Source organism: Hypanus sabinus, chromosome 2 (assembly GCF_030144855.1).
Source record: "Hypanus sabinus isolate sHypSab1 chromosome 2, sHypSab1.hap1, whole genome shotgun sequence".
Taxonomy (NCBI): domain Eukaryota; kingdom Metazoa; phylum Chordata; class Chondrichthyes; order Myliobatiformes; family Dasyatidae; genus Hypanus; species Hypanus sabinus.
The window spans coordinates 32,488,466-32,506,042 of NC_082707.1; the positions used below are offsets into that span (position 1 = coordinate 32,488,466).

General features: G+C 41.5%; 1 protein-coding gene across 1 annotated transcript in view; it reads right to left on the reverse strand.

Annotated features, from left to right (window-relative positions):
- nyap2a (neuronal tyrosine-phosphorylated phosphoinositide-3-kinase adaptor 2a) overlaps nt 1-17,577 on the reverse strand; it is a 198,647-nt gene that overhangs the window by 75,666 nt on the left and 105,404 nt on the right. Inside the window, exon 3 of the mRNA XM_059963176.1 lies at nt 12,289-13,383. Coding sequence (XP_059819159.1) covers nt 12,289-13,383 — 1,095 coding nt within the window. The remainder of the gene's footprint in view (nt 1-12,288; nt 13,384-17,577) is intronic.

Below are 17,577 nucleotides of genomic sequence, written 5' to 3' on the forward strand. Positions count from 1 at the left end.
CTGTTCTTCCTGATGGGGTTGTGTGTGACAACGCTGCATCACAAATGAGAAAGAGGATTCCTCGAAGAGGCATACCAGATGTCATATCTCTGAAAACTGTTCAATCAAAATCTAAGCTTATCTCAGCCTTCAGCTTCCAGTGACTATTTGCTTCAAGGCACCAGAATAACGTTAACAAAAAAAGTTGCCTTCAGATTACTTGATCATGTGATTTGATCCCTATAACAGAACTATACAACTATTTAAAATTAGTCTCATAGCTTCTGTTGTATGGAATTATTTTATGGCTGAAACTACCCTATTGGCTCAGTAGGCAAGCTCATTGGCTGATATGTTAACAAGCCCAGGTTGAGTTTTTTTTTGTCTCCACCAGCTGAGCACTCAGGATTGTTTGTGTGCAGGGTATGCAGGAAACTCTGCCCAAGTGAACCACCTGCCAATATAAGTGGGATTCCCAATGTCCTTCTGAACGAATGGAATGAAAAGTCTGGGTTTTGGAAAGGGCTGTGATTCTTGTCTAGATTCTACTCAGATGCTGCCTACGGTAAAAGCTCAAGGACCAGGAATAGGATTGGGTCAATCAGCCTCTCCTGTATGTTCTGCCATTCAATAAGGCCTTGGCTGATCCAAATTTGACATCAGTACCATGTTCACACTCTCCCCTTTGCAGTTCCTATATCTTTCAGCCTCTGTCCTCAATATTATTTGAACTTTCAGTTTTAGGTAGACCATAAGACCACAGGAGCAGAATTAGGCCATTTGGCCCATCGAATCTGTTCCACCATTTTATCATGGCTGATCCAATTTTCCTGTTAGCCCCAGTCTTCTGCCTTGTCCCCGTATTCTTTCATTCCCTGACAAATCAAGAATCTATCAACCTCTGCCTTAAATATTAGAATATTAGAAAGTTTTTGACAACAGGCCATTCGGCCCAACAAAGCTTGCCAAATCACAATTCACATAGTGTGTTGAAATAACTATCAAGTTCAGATTTGAAAGTCTCTAAGGTACTACTCTCAACTACACAACTGGGTAGTTTGTTCCATATGTCCACAACTCACTGTGGAAAGCAATCCTTCCTGATGTTAGTCCAAAATCTCCCTTTAACCAATCTCCACCTACGCCCCGTGTTCTTGATGATGGATTAATTTTGAAATAGCAGCTGGCATCCACCTTACTTATTCTCTTAATGATTTTGAAAACCTCTATCATGTTTCCACTCATCCTACATCTACATGGGCTAAAAAGGTTTAATTCTTTCAATCTTTCTTCACAGCTCATGCCCTGCAGACCTGGAATGAGTCTCATCACCCTTCTCTGGACTCCCTCCAGTGCCTTCACATCACTCACAAATTATGGAGACCAAAATCATACACAGCACTCAAGGTGTGGCCTCAAAAGTGCATTATACAGCTTAAGGAAAACATCTCTAGTCTTGAACTCCAGTGAGTGCATTGTATAGCCCAATGTTCTATTAGCCTTCCTAATCACTTCTGTGCATTGTCTAGATGTTGATAGTGATGAGTCTACCTGGAGCCCAAATCCTTCTTGTACACTGCACGTTTGAAATCAAGTCCTTGAATTGTATACTCATATCTAATATTTCTACTTTGTATATGTAATATTTTACATTTACCATGTATCTGCCCACATTTGGACTTTGTTTATATCTAACTGTAATGATTCTGCTGCCTAAATGTTATTACATCGACAAGCCTTACTAGTTTATTTGTTACGCATTTACCCAAATCATGAATGTAGATTAAAAACAGCAGCAACCCCAAAGCTGATCCCTGTGGAACCCCAATTATAACATCTTCTAGGTGTGAAAATGATCAGCTCACCATAAGTCATTGTTTTCTGTTTTTGAGCCAATTCTGTACCCATTCACACACCTTTCCCTGAATTTCTACCTCTTGTAATTTGAATATTTACCTCTTGTGTGGTACCTTGCCAAAAGCCTTCTGAAAGTCCAGGTAAATGATATCAACCACACTATTGTTATCATAAATTTTAGTTGTCTCTTCACAGAACTCCAACATGTTAGTAAAACATGATTTCCCCTTTCTGAACCCATGCCTTGGAAAAATACATGTTAGGGATTTTTATATATATATATATAATAACAGACCTCTTTGAGTACCCTTGGATATATGTTGTCTGGCCCTGGGGATTTATTAACTTTCAGCCTTTTCAGCTGAAGCAGGACCTCACTTTCTAAAATCTCTAGGTCATTGAAAATAACCTTTCTTTTCTCTACACTTACTGACATATTGCTAACATCTTTGCAGGTAAATACTACAGCAAAATATGAGTTAAGAGTTTCCGTTATGTCCTTATCTGCATAATTTATCACCCTATATTATTCTTAATACACTTAACTTCCTTCTTGACTTTTCTTTTACTACTAAAGTATTTTTAAAAAATCTCTTGGGGTCAATCTTAGCATTATCAGCAATATATTTCTGAACCTACCTTTTGACAATCCAAATTTCCCTCTTCTCTTTAGCTCTCATATGTTCATGTGTCCATATGCCCTATTGTTAACATTGTTACTATCTTTTCTGTATTCCTTATGTAGCTGTCTTCAATGATTTTTATGTATACCTTTAGCTGCTCTATTGATTTTATTGCTTCTCCTGACCTATGAACATTTCCTGCACTGCTTGTATTACCTCTTTAAATCAACCTCATTGTTCCTCAAATGACTCAACGTCAAGCAGTTCCTTCCAGTTTTCCTTCTGATGACTTTGCTGCATCTGCACAAATTTTGCATTTCTGAAATTCAATTTAATGGCTTTGGTTTTTACTGGTGTACTCTCCCAAAAAACTTTGAGACTAGCTGTGATCACTTGGTCCTAAAGGCTCAACAACTTCTGCACTCAAAATTCTACTCTGACTTTTACAGAATATCAAATCTATACAGGCCTCCCCTCTTCTTGGTGCGTTTACATAATGGGTCAACATACAGACATTCAGGACTCAATGAATTCACTGTCCTTTAATCCGTTAGTCACTAGGTCTTCCCACTTAATATTTGGGAAATTAAAGACACAAGGACTTGTACATAAAGACCAGGCCTCCACAGCTGCCTGTGGCAAAGATTCACCACTCTCTGGCTAAAATAATTCCTCTCCATCTCCATTCTAAAAGGACACCACTCTATTCTGAAGATGAGTCCTCCAGTCTTAGACTCTCCCATCACAGGAAACACTCTCTCCACATCCGCGCTATCAAGACCTTTCACCATTCGATAGGTTTCAATGAGGTCATCCCTCATTCTTCTGAATTCCAGTGAATACAGGCCCGGAGCCAGAACTCAGTCTTCGTTTGACAAGCCATTCAATCCTGGAATCATTTTCATGATTCACTTTTGAACCCTCTGCAGTTTCAACACATCCTAAGATAAGGGGCCCAAAACTGCTCACCAGAAGTTTATAAGTTCTCAACATTATATCCTTGCTTTTATATTTTAGTCCTCTTGAAAGGAATGATAACATTGCATTTGCCTTCTCCACCACAGATTCAACCTGCAAATTAACCTTTATTGAATCCTGCACGAGGACTCCCATTTTTTACACTTCATATTTTTTAGCAATTTCTCTCAATTTAGAATATAGTCAACCCTTTCATCTCTTCTGCCATAGTGTATTACCATATAATTCCTGACACTGTATTCTATCTGTCATTTCTTTGCCCATTCTCCTAATCTAAGTCCATCTGTAGCCTTTCTACTTACTCAAAACTACCTGCCCCTCCACCTATCTTCAAATTGTTTGCAAACTTTGCAAAAAAGCCATCAATTCCATCATCCAAATCACTGACATGTAACATAAAAAGAATTTGTCCCAACCCAGACCCCCATGGAACACCAGTAGTCACCGACAGCCAACCAGAAAATGCTTGCTTTATTCCCACTCTTTGCCTCCTGCCAATCAGCCACTGCTTTATCCACGCTGGAATCTTTCCTGTATAACTATGCTTGTTAAGCAGCCTCATGTGTGATACCTTGACAAAAGCCTTCCGAAAATCCAAGTGTACAACATCAACTGATTCTCTTTTGTCTATCCTGCTTGTTATTTCTTCAAAGAATTCCAACAGATTTATCAGGCAAGATTTTCCCTTGAGGAAACCATGCTGACTACAGCCTATTTTATCATGTGCATCCAAGTACGCTGAGACCTCATCCTTAATTATTGACTTCACCATCTTTCCAACCACTGTCAGACTAACTGATCCATAGTTTCCTTTCTTCTGCCTCTCTCCCTTCTTGAAGAGTGGAGTGACAATTTTCCAGTCTTCCAGAACGATTCTGTAATCTAGTGATTCTTGAAAGGTCATTACTAATGCCTCCACAATCTCTTCAGCCACCTCTTTCAGAACCCTGGGATGTACACCATCTGTTCCAGGTGACTTATCTACCTTCAGACCTTTCATTTCCCAAGCACCTTTTCCCTAGAAATGGTAACCCTGTGCACATATTGACCCCTGACACCTGGAACTTTCATCATACTGCTAGTGTCTTCCACAATGAAGACTGATGCAAAATACTTATTCCATTCCTCCATCATTTCCTTGTCCCCCATTGCAACCTCTCCAGCAACATTTTTCCAGCTGTCTAATATCCACTTTCACCTCTCTTTCACATTTTATGTATCTGGATTAGGCTTTGGTATCTTCTTTAATATTATTGGCTAGCTTACTTGTGTATTCCATCTTTACTTTCTTAATAACTTTTTAGTTGCCTTCTGTTTTGAATTCAGGGTGAATTTGATCATATTATGATCACCTCCCCTAAGAGTTCTTTTACCTTAATGAATTCTGGTTCAGTGCACAATACCCAATTCAGAATAGTTGATCCCCTAGTTGACTCAACCACAAGCTGCACTAAAAAGCTATCTTATAGGCATTCCAGAAAATCCCCCCTTGGAATATGGCAGCAACTTGATTTTCCCAATCTACCTGCAATTTGAAATCCCCAATGACTATTGTAACATTGACCTTTTGCCATGTATTTTCTATCTGCCATTGTAATTTGTAGAACATATCCTTACTACTGTTTGCAGGTCTATGGACAATTCCCATCAGGGTCTTCTTACTTTTACAGTTCCTTAGCTCTATCCACAGTGATTCAACACCTCCTGACCCTATGTCACCTCTTTCTAATGATTTGATTTCAATTTTTTCCAACAAAGCAACACTGCCCCCTCTGCCTTCCTGTTTGTCCTTTCAATACAATGTGTATCCTTGGACATTAAGTTCCCAGCTATAATCTTCTTTCAGCCATGATATCAGCCTGCAACTCTGTAAGTTCATCTACCTTATTCTGTATGCTGCGCACATTCAAATATGGCACCTTCAGTCCTGTATTCTCCCTTTTCAATTTTGTCTGCCTTTTACGTTGCAACTCATTGCGTCGACTGCTGTTTTGCCCTATCAACAGCCTCTCCTCATTACACTTATCTCTGTTTGTAAAACAATTACTGTACCTCATCTTTGACGCTATCATTTACCTTTCCTACGATACTTCTTGCATTGAAACATATACAGTTCGCACCATGCCTAATCCTTTGATTCCTGATTTTGTCTGAGGTCTTACTGACGTCTGCCTCCACAAACTCTCCACTAACTGTTATGGTACTCTGGTTTCCCTGTAACTCTAGATTAAACCCCACCATGCAGCATTAACAAACCTTCCTGCTATGATGTTAGCCCACCTCCAGTTCAGGTGCACACTTTCCCTTTTTGTCAGGTCCCACCATCCCTGGAAGAGAGCTCAATGATCCAAAAACCTTATGCCTGCCCTCCTACACCAACTCCTTAGCCCTATTAAACTGCATAATCTTCCTTGCTTTAGCCTCACTAGCATATGGCATGGGTATTAATCCTGAGATCATAACCCTGGATGTTCTACCCCTTAACGTAGCACCTAACTCCCCAAACTCCCTTTGTAGAACCTCATCACTCATCCTATCCGTGTTATTGGTACCTTACATGGACCATGACGTTTGGCTGTTCACCCTCCCACTTAGGAATGCTGAGAACTGGATCCGAGATATCCTGGACCCTGGCACCTGGGAGACAACATGACTTCCAGGAATCTTCTTTCAGTTCTTGCCCACAGAACCTCCTGTCCATTCCCCTAATAACAAATCCTCTGTCACCACAACATACCTCTTTCTCCCCCTTCCTTCTGAATCACAGAGCCAGACTCATTGTCAGAGACCCAACAAAATGTGGCTTTCCTCCGTTAGGTCAACACCCCCAAACTGTATCAAAGTAATATTCCTGTTGTTGAAGAGGTGGCCACAGGGGTACTCTGCACTGACTCCTCTATCCCTTTCCCCTTCCTGACTGTCACCCAATTTCCTGTGTCCTGCACCTTGGGTGTAACGGTCTCTCTATATATCCTACCACCCCCTTCAGCCTCCCAAATCATCCGGGGATCATCCAATTCCAGCTCCAACTCTTAACACGGTTTGTTAGAAGCTGCAACTGGATGCACTTCTCACAATTGTAGTTGTCAGTAACACTGGACATCACTCAGCCTTCCCATATCCTGCAAGACAAGCATTCAACTATCCTGCCTGGCTTCTCTACTGTCCTAGCTGAGCAGATAAAAAGAAGGGAAGGAAATAAAAAACTTAACATTGAGTTTTTCTTTCCTTTGCTTTCTCTGATTGAAGCCTCTCTTCACTGAAGCCTTAAAGAGCTAAAGCCTCAAGATCACCACCCTGACTCTGTCCCCTCAGACACTGGGGCTGTGACGATGGCCGCTGTGCTTGCCCTCCCTCGTCTTCCTCCAAGCTGCTCTTGCTAATCAATCCCGAATGCCGACTGGTCGCTGGTCAAAGCTCTTTTCACTATAGTGACCAATGCTGCCTTTTATACTCGGGCAGTGGACCTGAGTGAAAATCCCCCCTCTCAAAACTTCTGATATTTGGAAGTTATCTGTATTTTGCTGGCAGGACCAACAGTTTTTGCTTGGTCCCAAGTTAAACACCTAGAATCATATGGAAACTCCTTTCAGCATGACTTGCCCATGCCAAGATGCCTTTCTATGTTAACTCCATTTTCATTCATTTATTATTGACACACAAGGTGGAATAGGCCTTCCGGCCCTTCAAACAACAATGCCCACCAATCTCCACCAATCCCCTGACTTAATCCTAGCCTAATCACAGGACGATTTACATTGACCAATTAGTAGTACATCTTTGGACTGTGGAAGGAAACCAGAGGACCTGGAGGAAACCACATGGTCACAGGGAGAATGTACAAACTCCTTACCGGCAGCTGCAGGAATTGAAACCAGGTTGGAACTATAAAGCGTTGTGCTAACCACTATGCTACCATGATACCTGGCCATCTAGTCCACATCTCTCTATTTGTCTCCCATCCACGTACTTGTCCAACTACTTCTCAAACAATTATTGTGCCTGCCTCTACCACTTCCAATGGCAGCTTGTTTCATGCACCTACCACCCCCTATGTGGAAGATCCTACCTCTTAAATCTCTTTTAGATTTGTTTTCCTCTTACTTTAAAATTGAGTCCACTAATTTGCGACTCTCCTACCTCTGAAAAAAACAATGTTCCATTAATTCCCCTAATAACTTTATGAATCTCTTTAAATTTGCCCCTCAGCTTCTTGTGCACCAGTGAGAACAATTCCCCCTACCCAATCTCTCCTTGTAAATGCAGCCCTCCATTCCAGGCAATAACCTGATAAACATAGAAAACCTACAGCACAATACAGGGCCTTCAGCCCACAAAGTTGTGCTGAACATGTCCCTACCTTAGAGATGACTAGGCTTACCTATAGCCCTCTATTTAACTAAGCTCCATGTCACCTATCTAAAAGTTTCATCTTTTCTATAGTGTGGTGACGGGAACTGCATCTAATATTCCAGGTGTTGCCTGACTGATATCTTGTACAGTTGCACCAGGATGTGCCACCCCTGGTTATGAAGGCAAGTAAGCTAAATACCTTCTGCATTCCACCTGTGTTGGCATGGGAGCTGTGAAGTTGCACCCCAAGATCCATCTGCACATCAAGGCTTCTCAGGTCCCTGTCATTATTAGATGACCCAAAATGAATGATCTCGCTTTTATCAGGATTAAATTAGAAATCGTTCAGCTGCATGCTTGTGGAGGGAGATCCAGTTTTAGTGACAATGAAATACTGGTGATATATCTTCAAGTCAGGATGGTGAGTGATTTAGAAGGAAGCTTTATTTGGTGCTATTCCAATGTACTTACTATTCTTATCTATCTTGGTGGTGTAGGCAGTGGATTTCGATATTGCTATTAAAATAACCTGGGAAAGTTACATCACAGACTATGAGACCAGACAATATACATTCTTTACTATTGAATACATGGTCCAGAGTTAGGTACACTTTCAGCCAAGCTCTTCCAGGACATTTACAGTACCGGCATTTCACAAACAATGTGAAAAATGCACAAAGCAGGCTAAATCCTTTTGGACTAATTACTGACCAATCAGTCAATTCTGAGTCATCGGCAAAGCGACGGGTGCTGCCATTCATAATGGGATCAAGAGACACTTGTTGCTTGGTAACCTCTTTATTAATGCTCAGGTGAGGTTGCTTAATTCTACACCTTGTTTCTGGTACTCACGCCATAACTGTAAGTGACGATTCTCCTGGAGTTTCCTATACATGCCATGACATTTACAATGAAATGCAACAGGCAGACCTCTTGGAATGATCTTACCCCTAAGGAAATTCAAAGTTGAAGTGGTTGATGTGGGTTGAATTGTAACATTTAAGTGAAGTTTGGACTGGTACATGAATGAGAGGGGTATGGAGGGCTATCGTCTAGGTGCAATTAAGTGGGACGAGGCAGAATACCAGGTTGGCAAAGATGAGATGGCTGGATGGGACAAAGGGCCTGCTTCTGTGCTGTAGTGCTCTATGACTCTATGGTAGCCTTAATGGAAAATGTTGTACAGGTAAGATTTCTGGAAGCAAGTCTTCCTACAGATGGATGAATACAAAAAATGGATGAGCAATCATTTCCTAAAACTAAATGAAGATGAAACTGAAATACTTTTGGTTGGTCCCAAAGCCAAAAGAGATAAACTTCTTGAAAAACTTTGGAACTTGGCTCCCCTTGTAAAATCAGAAGTGACAAACCTGGGTGTAATCCTGGATTCAGATTTGAATCTTAGTTCCCACATAAAGAAGGTGACCAGAGCAGCATTTCTAAAAGAAATATTGCAAAAATATGCCCACTTCTGTCACATAATGATTCTGAAAAACTGATTCATGCCTTTATATTGGTTATAGACTAGATTACTGCAATACACTTTTTACTGGCCTTCCAAAACAATCTATTGACAAACTTCAACTCATTCAGAATGCCACTGCATGACTTTTAATTAAAACTGGGATGAGGAAACATAATTTCTACTCTAGCTACTCAGCATTAGCTTCTTGTACCTTTTAGAATTGATTTTAAAGTTCTCTTATTTGTTTGTAAAGCTCTTAATGGTCTGGGACCAGAGTACGTCACAGAATTGCTTTAGTTTTATAACCCTGCTGAGCTCTTAAGTCTCCTTCTGCTGATCTCTTAAATTTAAACAACCTCCCTCAAAAGATAATTGGTAGGCCAACTACACTCCTAACTTGTAGAACTCAATACCTAATACTATAAGGGATGAAGATTTAATTGACACTTATAAATGTCAGCTCAAAGCCCATTTATTTAACCTTTCTTTACATTAACATTGTGTGCCTTTTATTTTCATGTTTGCACTTTATCCCATTGTAAAGTAGTTTAAACTACATTGTCTGTATGAGAAGTGCTCTGTAAGCAAGTTATTATTATTATAGAATGTCTCATACATCAGAGATGGCAGCTTGAAGGATCAGAGATGCAATGGGCAAACAGCAGGATCCATCGGCAGACCTGAACAATCAAACCACCAACAACTCCCACCGAAGCCCTGGAGTCCTATTACACTTACTTGTGAATGGTGCTGGGGCAAACAGCCGGCCCCAGGAGGAGCTTCCAACAATGGCACCACACTCAGTGATGGAATATCATTGCAGCCAAGGTAAAGTAGTTTCAACCAGCTTCATCTGTAAATTACATATAGACACAGAACTTGGCTTCCTCCACATCGCAGAAGCGAGCCTCCAGCAAGTTCGACCCACTCTATGTGAAGTGGCTGAGAGCACCAGGAACAGCAAAGACCATTAATCCAGACACCAGCCCAGGTTAGTACCGAAGACGTGTGCCTCAGAATTAGTTGCAGCTCCAGCCAAGCTGTTCCAGTACAGTTACAGCACCAGCCTCCACCAAGCAGTGTGGAAAATTGCCCATGTGTTGTTAGCAAAAAGAAGGACAAATCTAATCCATTAATTACCACTCAATCAGCAAAGTGACAGAAGCTGTTACTGACTGTGCCATCCAGCAGAATTTAGCCACCAATAGCCTGATCGCTGGTACCCAAATCTGAGTTCCAGACCTCATTACAACCTTGATCTGCATGGAAATACATGAGCGTAATTCCAAAGGAGAGGTAGGCATGGCTGCCCTTGATATCAAGGCAGCTTTTGCCTGAGAAGGACATCAAGGAACCCACATAAAAACTAAAGTCAATAGACATTAAGTGAAAAGCCCTCTGTTGTTTGGAGTCAAACATTTCGTTGAGGCAATTTGTTGTAGTTGTAGGAGGTCAACCAATTCAGACTGAGGACATTACTAATAGAGATCCTGAGAGCAAAATCCTAGGCTCAACCATCTTCAGCTCTTTCATCGAAGACATTCCATCTTTTATTAGCTCAGAAGTAGGGATGGTTGTGGGTGGAGTTCAATTCCATTTGTGTATCCTTAGTGAGTGAAACAGTCCATACCAGCACAAAACAAGGCTATGGACACATTCTGACAGGAAATGACCAGAGCAGTTAACACTTGTGTCACAGAAGTGCAGGACAATGACCTCCTCCAACCTTACCTCTGACATTGCCACCACTGAACCTGCTACCGTCAAAATACTGAGGGCAACCCAACTGGATACCCTGCAGCAAGTGACAACTCAGAAACTTTTGATTATCTAAGTCAGGTATGTGATAGAATAACCTGGATTAGTTCATTTTCAGCAGTAGTAGACATACCAGTCATTCAGGATATTTCTGCCCAATCAATTGGCTCTGGAACAACCAATGTAAATAGTCCTTCCCTCCTCCACAAGTCCACAGCAGCTGCAATATTTACCAAAGACAAAATGCACTGCAAATATTCCCCTATGTTACTCTGACATCATACCATAAAACTGCAATGTCTGCTACCAAGGAGGACAAGGACAAGAGAAAAACCACCTCTGTTCCTCCAAGTCCCAAACCATCACCACATGACAACATACTCCTTCAGCATTGCTGAGTCTAAACCTTGGAAATGTATCTCCACCACAGTTGCTGAGAATGATCGGAAGCAGGTGGGGCAAGGAGATGGCTTTCCAGCAACTTCTCAAGAACAATTAGGAATGGGCAATAGATGCTGTTTTTCTTTTGTGACAGCCGGATTATGGGGCAAAAAAAAATAAAAGAAATGGATAAAAAACACCTGTATTACAGGGTTGCTGTTGTTTGTTTACCACGGAGATCAACATCCAGCCTGTTATTTTTGGCAAGCATCATCCTGGTGAAGTTGAAGGTCACAGGTGCTGGGGAAAGAAATATTATTCTATGTTTTTTTTTCTGGCATCAATACAGGCAATCTCAGTTTGGGTACAGTACAGCATTCTGTACTTGTCATTGAGAGTTGTACAGATTCTGTGATGGCTGCATGCCTACAGGAGCACAGCCAAAATTACTCCTCTACATCTGGCTGAAAGGAGACAACAGTCTAATCCCATATGTATTGGATCATCACGCTGGTTAAAAGAGTGGAAAAGATTTACCTTTGTGCAACATCTGTTTGACTTTTTTAACCTCTCCACTTAAACTGAGGATAGTCTGTTTTAAGAACAGATAAACATAGGAAATCGAAGCGGGGATGATCCTGTCAGCACCTTGTGTCTCTTCACCATTCAATAAGATTACACTAATCTTCTGCCTCAGTGTTACTTTCTTTCATCAGGCCAATACCTCTTGATTCTCTATATAATCTATTAATTCTTTGTTTTACACCAGCTCCTTTACTTGTTAAATATCAGAAAGGACTCAAAGTGTATTCCTGCATTCAACGGACACCCACAATATTTAAGCTTCAGGTTATCATTATTTTTCATAAACTGTAAATCCAAATTATCACTTACTTTCCATCGGCTCCTTGGATTTCCTCCCACTGGCTGATTTCCTCAATAAACTCCTTCCTGAGGTAAAGAGGCAGCTGAGTTCTTCCAAAGGACTGGTTGGCGTTCTGGAGCGTGACCCACTATGCGCAGATCCTTGGGAAGAAGAGATATTTCCCGTCTTTCCTCCTTCCTGTACTGGGGTTTTCACTGTGGACTGAGGCACTGCGGAAGAACATCTTGGTGGTGGATGTATAGACTCATAGGGCGGGGGTCTTTTTAGGCCTAATGGAGTCATGGACCGCCCCATAGTGACAGGAGATGGGGTTATTGAGTGACTAAAATGAGATTGAAGACCATGAGGTGATGGCGTCCTATAAAGAGTTGATGGAAGTGGTGGGGAAGAGGGCCTTCCAGTTGCACTTATTCCATGAGAAGATGGTAAGTCTTTTTCTACTTTCTGGTATCCGGAAGACTGAGCAGGGAGAGATGATGGGGAAGCACCAGTTTGCTTGATATAAGATATGCTTGTTTCCAGCACTGGGAGCTTTATGACTTCAAGAGGAGTTAAAGGAGATTCGTCAGAAGCTGGTGAGCATTGGCTCGGAGCTGGCGGGAACACTAATAGAGGGGGGCGATGAGGGAGCAGATTTGGGAATGGAGGTGGAATCTCACAAAATAAGCCCTTTGGATTTGATGGGATTGAAGACTTTGTAATATCCACTTCAGGCACAGTTGGAGTAGGACACTGAGAATGAGGGTCTATATGACCTGGACTGCCCCATTTGAAGTCTTGGACCACCTCATCAAATAATGGATACTTCATTTCCTCATAAACTGCCTCACTTTGATCGTCATCTTCTTTTTTAATATCGCGTAATATATTTCCAACCATTTCAATGTAGACTGGCTCTTCTTCCTCAGTGCCCCTAGTTGGACTAAAAGCTTGTCCAGAAGCACTCTCTTTGCTTGCTCCAGTGGTTGACTTTCGACTACTGTGCTTTGTGCCATACGTTTCATCAAAGGATGTGCTGAGCTGTGTGTTTGGGTCACGCCTTGGTTTAGGAGGTGGTATCTTCTTGCCATATTCATCACTGTGGGGTCTGGGTTTTGTTGACACTATATAAAGATAAGCAGGCATATGATCAGGCAAGTCATTCCCTCAGAAGTACCTCACCACAGATCATTCAGTGGAGAGATGCTTGTCAATATACTTTTAAAAGAATGAAAAAGACTGCCATTTATATTTTGCACCTTTAATGATTTCAATATTTCCTGTAGACCACTAAGTACACTTAGTGTGTACTCATAGTTTTGAAGTGAAAAAGATTACAGATTTCACCTAGTCAGATCCCCTCCAAATAATCTGTTGCAGTGATGCCAGTACAGCGAAAGTGTTGTCTAGAACACCAGGGAAAACTCTAAGCATTTCATTAGAACACTGTTCTGGCATGCCTTTACCATCCGTGTGAGAGAGCAGGTAAGCCCTCTGTTAACCTTCTGTCAGACAGCATAGTTCCCCTTCAGAACTGCAGCCTAGATTATTAGCCTTCATTCCCAGGAATGGAACCTTGACTCAGAGTTGACATTACTAGCCTTACATTTTCTGGCAATCCAAAAATAATATGATATCTGTTTGGGGACACATCAGTGGAAATTTTGATAAATTTAACACTGGAAAGACAAATATGGTGTATGCAAATTTAATGTACCATACTTTATAAGGTTGAAGAGCTCAAACATAGAACAGAACAGGAACACACCCTTTGATCAGTCATATCTGTGCCAACCATGACGCTAATTTAAACTAATCCCATCTGTCTGCACATGGTCCATATCCCTCCATTCCCTGTCTGTTCATGATCCTGTCTAAGTGCTTCTTTAATGTAGCTACCATCACTGCTTCCACAATCATCCTGTGTAACAAAAAACTTAACTTCACAAAACTCTTTTATACATTCCCCATCTCACCTTAAAATGACGCCCCCCAGTAAATGAGATTTCCAGCCTGGGGAAGAAGTCTGTGACTATCTGCACTACCTATGCCTCTCATAATTCTATCAGGTCATCCCCCCACCACCCCAGCAGCTTCTGATGCTACAGAAAAAACAATCCAAGCTTGTCCACCCTCTCCTTATAAAAAACACTCTCTTATATACAGGAGACAACATCCTGGTAAACCTCTTCTGTACCTCTTCAATGCTTCCAGATCTTTCCCGTGACGTAGTCACTAGAACCATACACAGCACTTCAAACGGGGCTAAAAAAAAGTTCATGCATTTGTAACTTGACTTGCCAACTCTTATCGTCAAAGTCCTGACCAATGAAGGGAAGTATGCCATACCCTATCTACCTGTGTTTCCACTGACTTGTAGCCCAAGATTCCTCCGTATGTCAAACAGAATGATATCAAACATTGTTGACAAACATGATTAACATAACAAGACATTGCTTGTCAAGAACCTCTGCTGTAATGAGCTCTTCGGGTTTGTCCGGGATGCCGGAGAGTTTTGGGCTCTGAGGTTTTTAGAGCACCTTAGTTGGTTAATTGCTGTTTAATGAAAGTTGTTAATTGTTTGGAGTTCCTTGTGATGTTTCTCAAGTGACTAGCTCTTTGTAATGCGGTCTCCTGGTGCTTTCTGTTTAAACTTGTTAAATTTATTTTGGTGGGCTCAGGGATTCCATGTTATTTGTATTATTTAAAGAAACACCCAATTAGCACTAATTGCGGGGTCTTAGTTTTGAGAATGTTACGTCTCATGGCAACCCTTGGCCGAGCCACTGATATCTTATAAAGGAAGAGCTATAAAGAAGGCAAGACAGCGGATATATTGCAGCAGGAGTTTGAGGAAATTTGGTTTGTCACCTAAAATACTTGAAAACTCCTACAGATGTACCTCAGATGTTCCTACAGATCACACTCAGTGATTCAGGAACAGTTCCTTCCCCTCTGCCATCTGATTTCTGAATGGACATTGAATCCATGAACACGATCTCACTTTAATTATTTCTGATTTTGCATTATTTTTAATGCAACTATTTTATTTATATATAATATGCCAGTGATATTAAACCTGATGTGGCTGTGTCTACAGTGGAGTCTGTCCTTCCTCTGCACTTGGATTCTGACACAGCCAGTATACATTGTGACAATCCACTCCATACGCAAAAAGCAGAATTTCCCGGTATTCAACCATTTTAATTCCAATTCTGACATGTCAGTCCATTGCCTCCCCTTCTGTCAGGATGAGGCCACTCTCATGTTGGAGGAGCAACACCTCATATTCTGTCTGGGTAGCCACTGACCTGATGGCATGAACATTGATTTCTCCTTCCGGTAATTTTCCCCTCCCCCCCTTCCCTCTTCTATTCGCCACTCTAACCTCATACCTCTTCTCTATGTGCCTATCACCTCCCCTGCTGCCCCTCCTCCTTCATTTTCTCCTGTGGCCCACTCTCCTCTCCTATTAAATTCCTTCTTCTCCAGCCTTTGCTTTTCCCACTTATTACCTCCCAGCTTTTTACTTCATCACCCCTCCCTCACCCACGTGGCTTCACCTATCACCTTCGAGTTTGTCCTCCTTCCCCTCCCCCCAACTTCTTATTCTGGCATCTCCCCCCTTCCTTTCCACTCCTGATGAAAGGTCTCAGCCCGAAACATCAACAGTTTATTTGTTTCCATAGATGCTGCCTGACCTGCTGAGATCCCCCACCATTTTGTGTGTGTGCTGTTGGTTTTCCAGCAACTGCAGAATCTCTTGTGTTAACAAATAGCTCAGTTGTAAATTAAAAAAGCTGCAAATGTAAAATAAAAAAAACAAAATTGCTTGGTCAAGCAGCATTTGGAAAGAGAAACAGTTAATGTCTCACCTCAAAGACCCTCTGTCAGAACTCTTTTGATTAGATTTACACTAAGCAACCTCTCACGTGAATATATTCCCAGATGTCGCCACCTTCCGATCTAGTGTACTGCATTTGTGTTTGCAGTATGATCTCTTCCACATTTGAGAAAACAAATGAGGATTGATGAGAGCTTTGTAGAGAATTTCTGTTCAGCCTGCAAGGATGACCTTGAGCTTCCAAATGTCTGATACATTAATTCTCCATCCCACTTTCACCTTGACTTATCTGTCTGAAGCCTGAGGAGTACCACTCCACCTATGTCTGTGCATGTTACAGCCTTTGCGACTCAGTGCTTAAATCATTGATGAAGGGTCTCGGCCCCAAACACCAAATGTTTATTCATACAGCCTGACCTGCTGAGTTCCACCAACACTCTATGTGTGCTGTTCTGAATTTTCAGCATCTGCAGAATCCCCTGTGTTTACTTAAATCATTGATTTCAGCTGAATTGTTTTCCTTTTTCTATTATTGCGAACAGGCCAATTCTATTGTAAGATTATCCACACGTAACATTACTTCAGATTTTCTTTTTCTTAGATATGTAGAGATTTGTTATATATTTCTAGAAATCATTTTTGCATCATTTTGGCAATAGCTTCATGTTGCATTTCACAGCTTTACATATCCTTTTATCTATTTTCTCTGTCTCTCTAAATGACCCTCTAAATACAAGGATGTTGCCTGGATTGGCGAGCATGCCTTATGAGAATAGGTTGAGTGATTTTGGCCTTTTTTCCTTGAAGTGACAGAGAATGAGAGGTGACCTATTCAAGGTGTATAATATGATGAGAGGCATTGATTGTGTGGATAGCCAGAGGCTTTTTCCCAGGGCTGAAATGGCTAACACAAGAGGGCATAGTTTTAAGGTGCTTGGAAGTAGGTACAAGGGGGATGTCAGAGGCAATTTTTTCACACAGAGTGGTGGGTGCATGGAATACACTGCCGGCGACGGTGGTGGAGGCGGATACAATAGGGCCTTTTAAGAGACTCTTAGAAAGGTACATGGAGCTTAGTAAAAGTAGAGGGCTATATGGTAGGGAAACTGTAGGCAGTTTCTAGAGTGGGTTACATGGTCGGCACAACATTGTGGGTTGAAAGGCCTGTAATGTGCTGTAGATTTCTATGTTCTAAATGCCTTCATTAATTTGTTCAACTTCTGGCTCTGTAAATTAGGAAATACTAGCCTCCCATTCAGAAGGGTGTCCTAGTAGCCTTCAACCCACCTTTTCTGCAACCTAAAAGTAACTCCTCTCTCGATCCCAGTTCCGATAAAGAGTCTATGGGCTAAAATATTAGCTCAGGTTCTCCTGACCTGTTGGAGTTTTTGCGCATCGTCTCCTTCCATTTCATCTTTCAGGAGAAAGATGCAGAAAGTTCCAGGAATACTCAGCAAGTCAGGCAGAGTGGGTG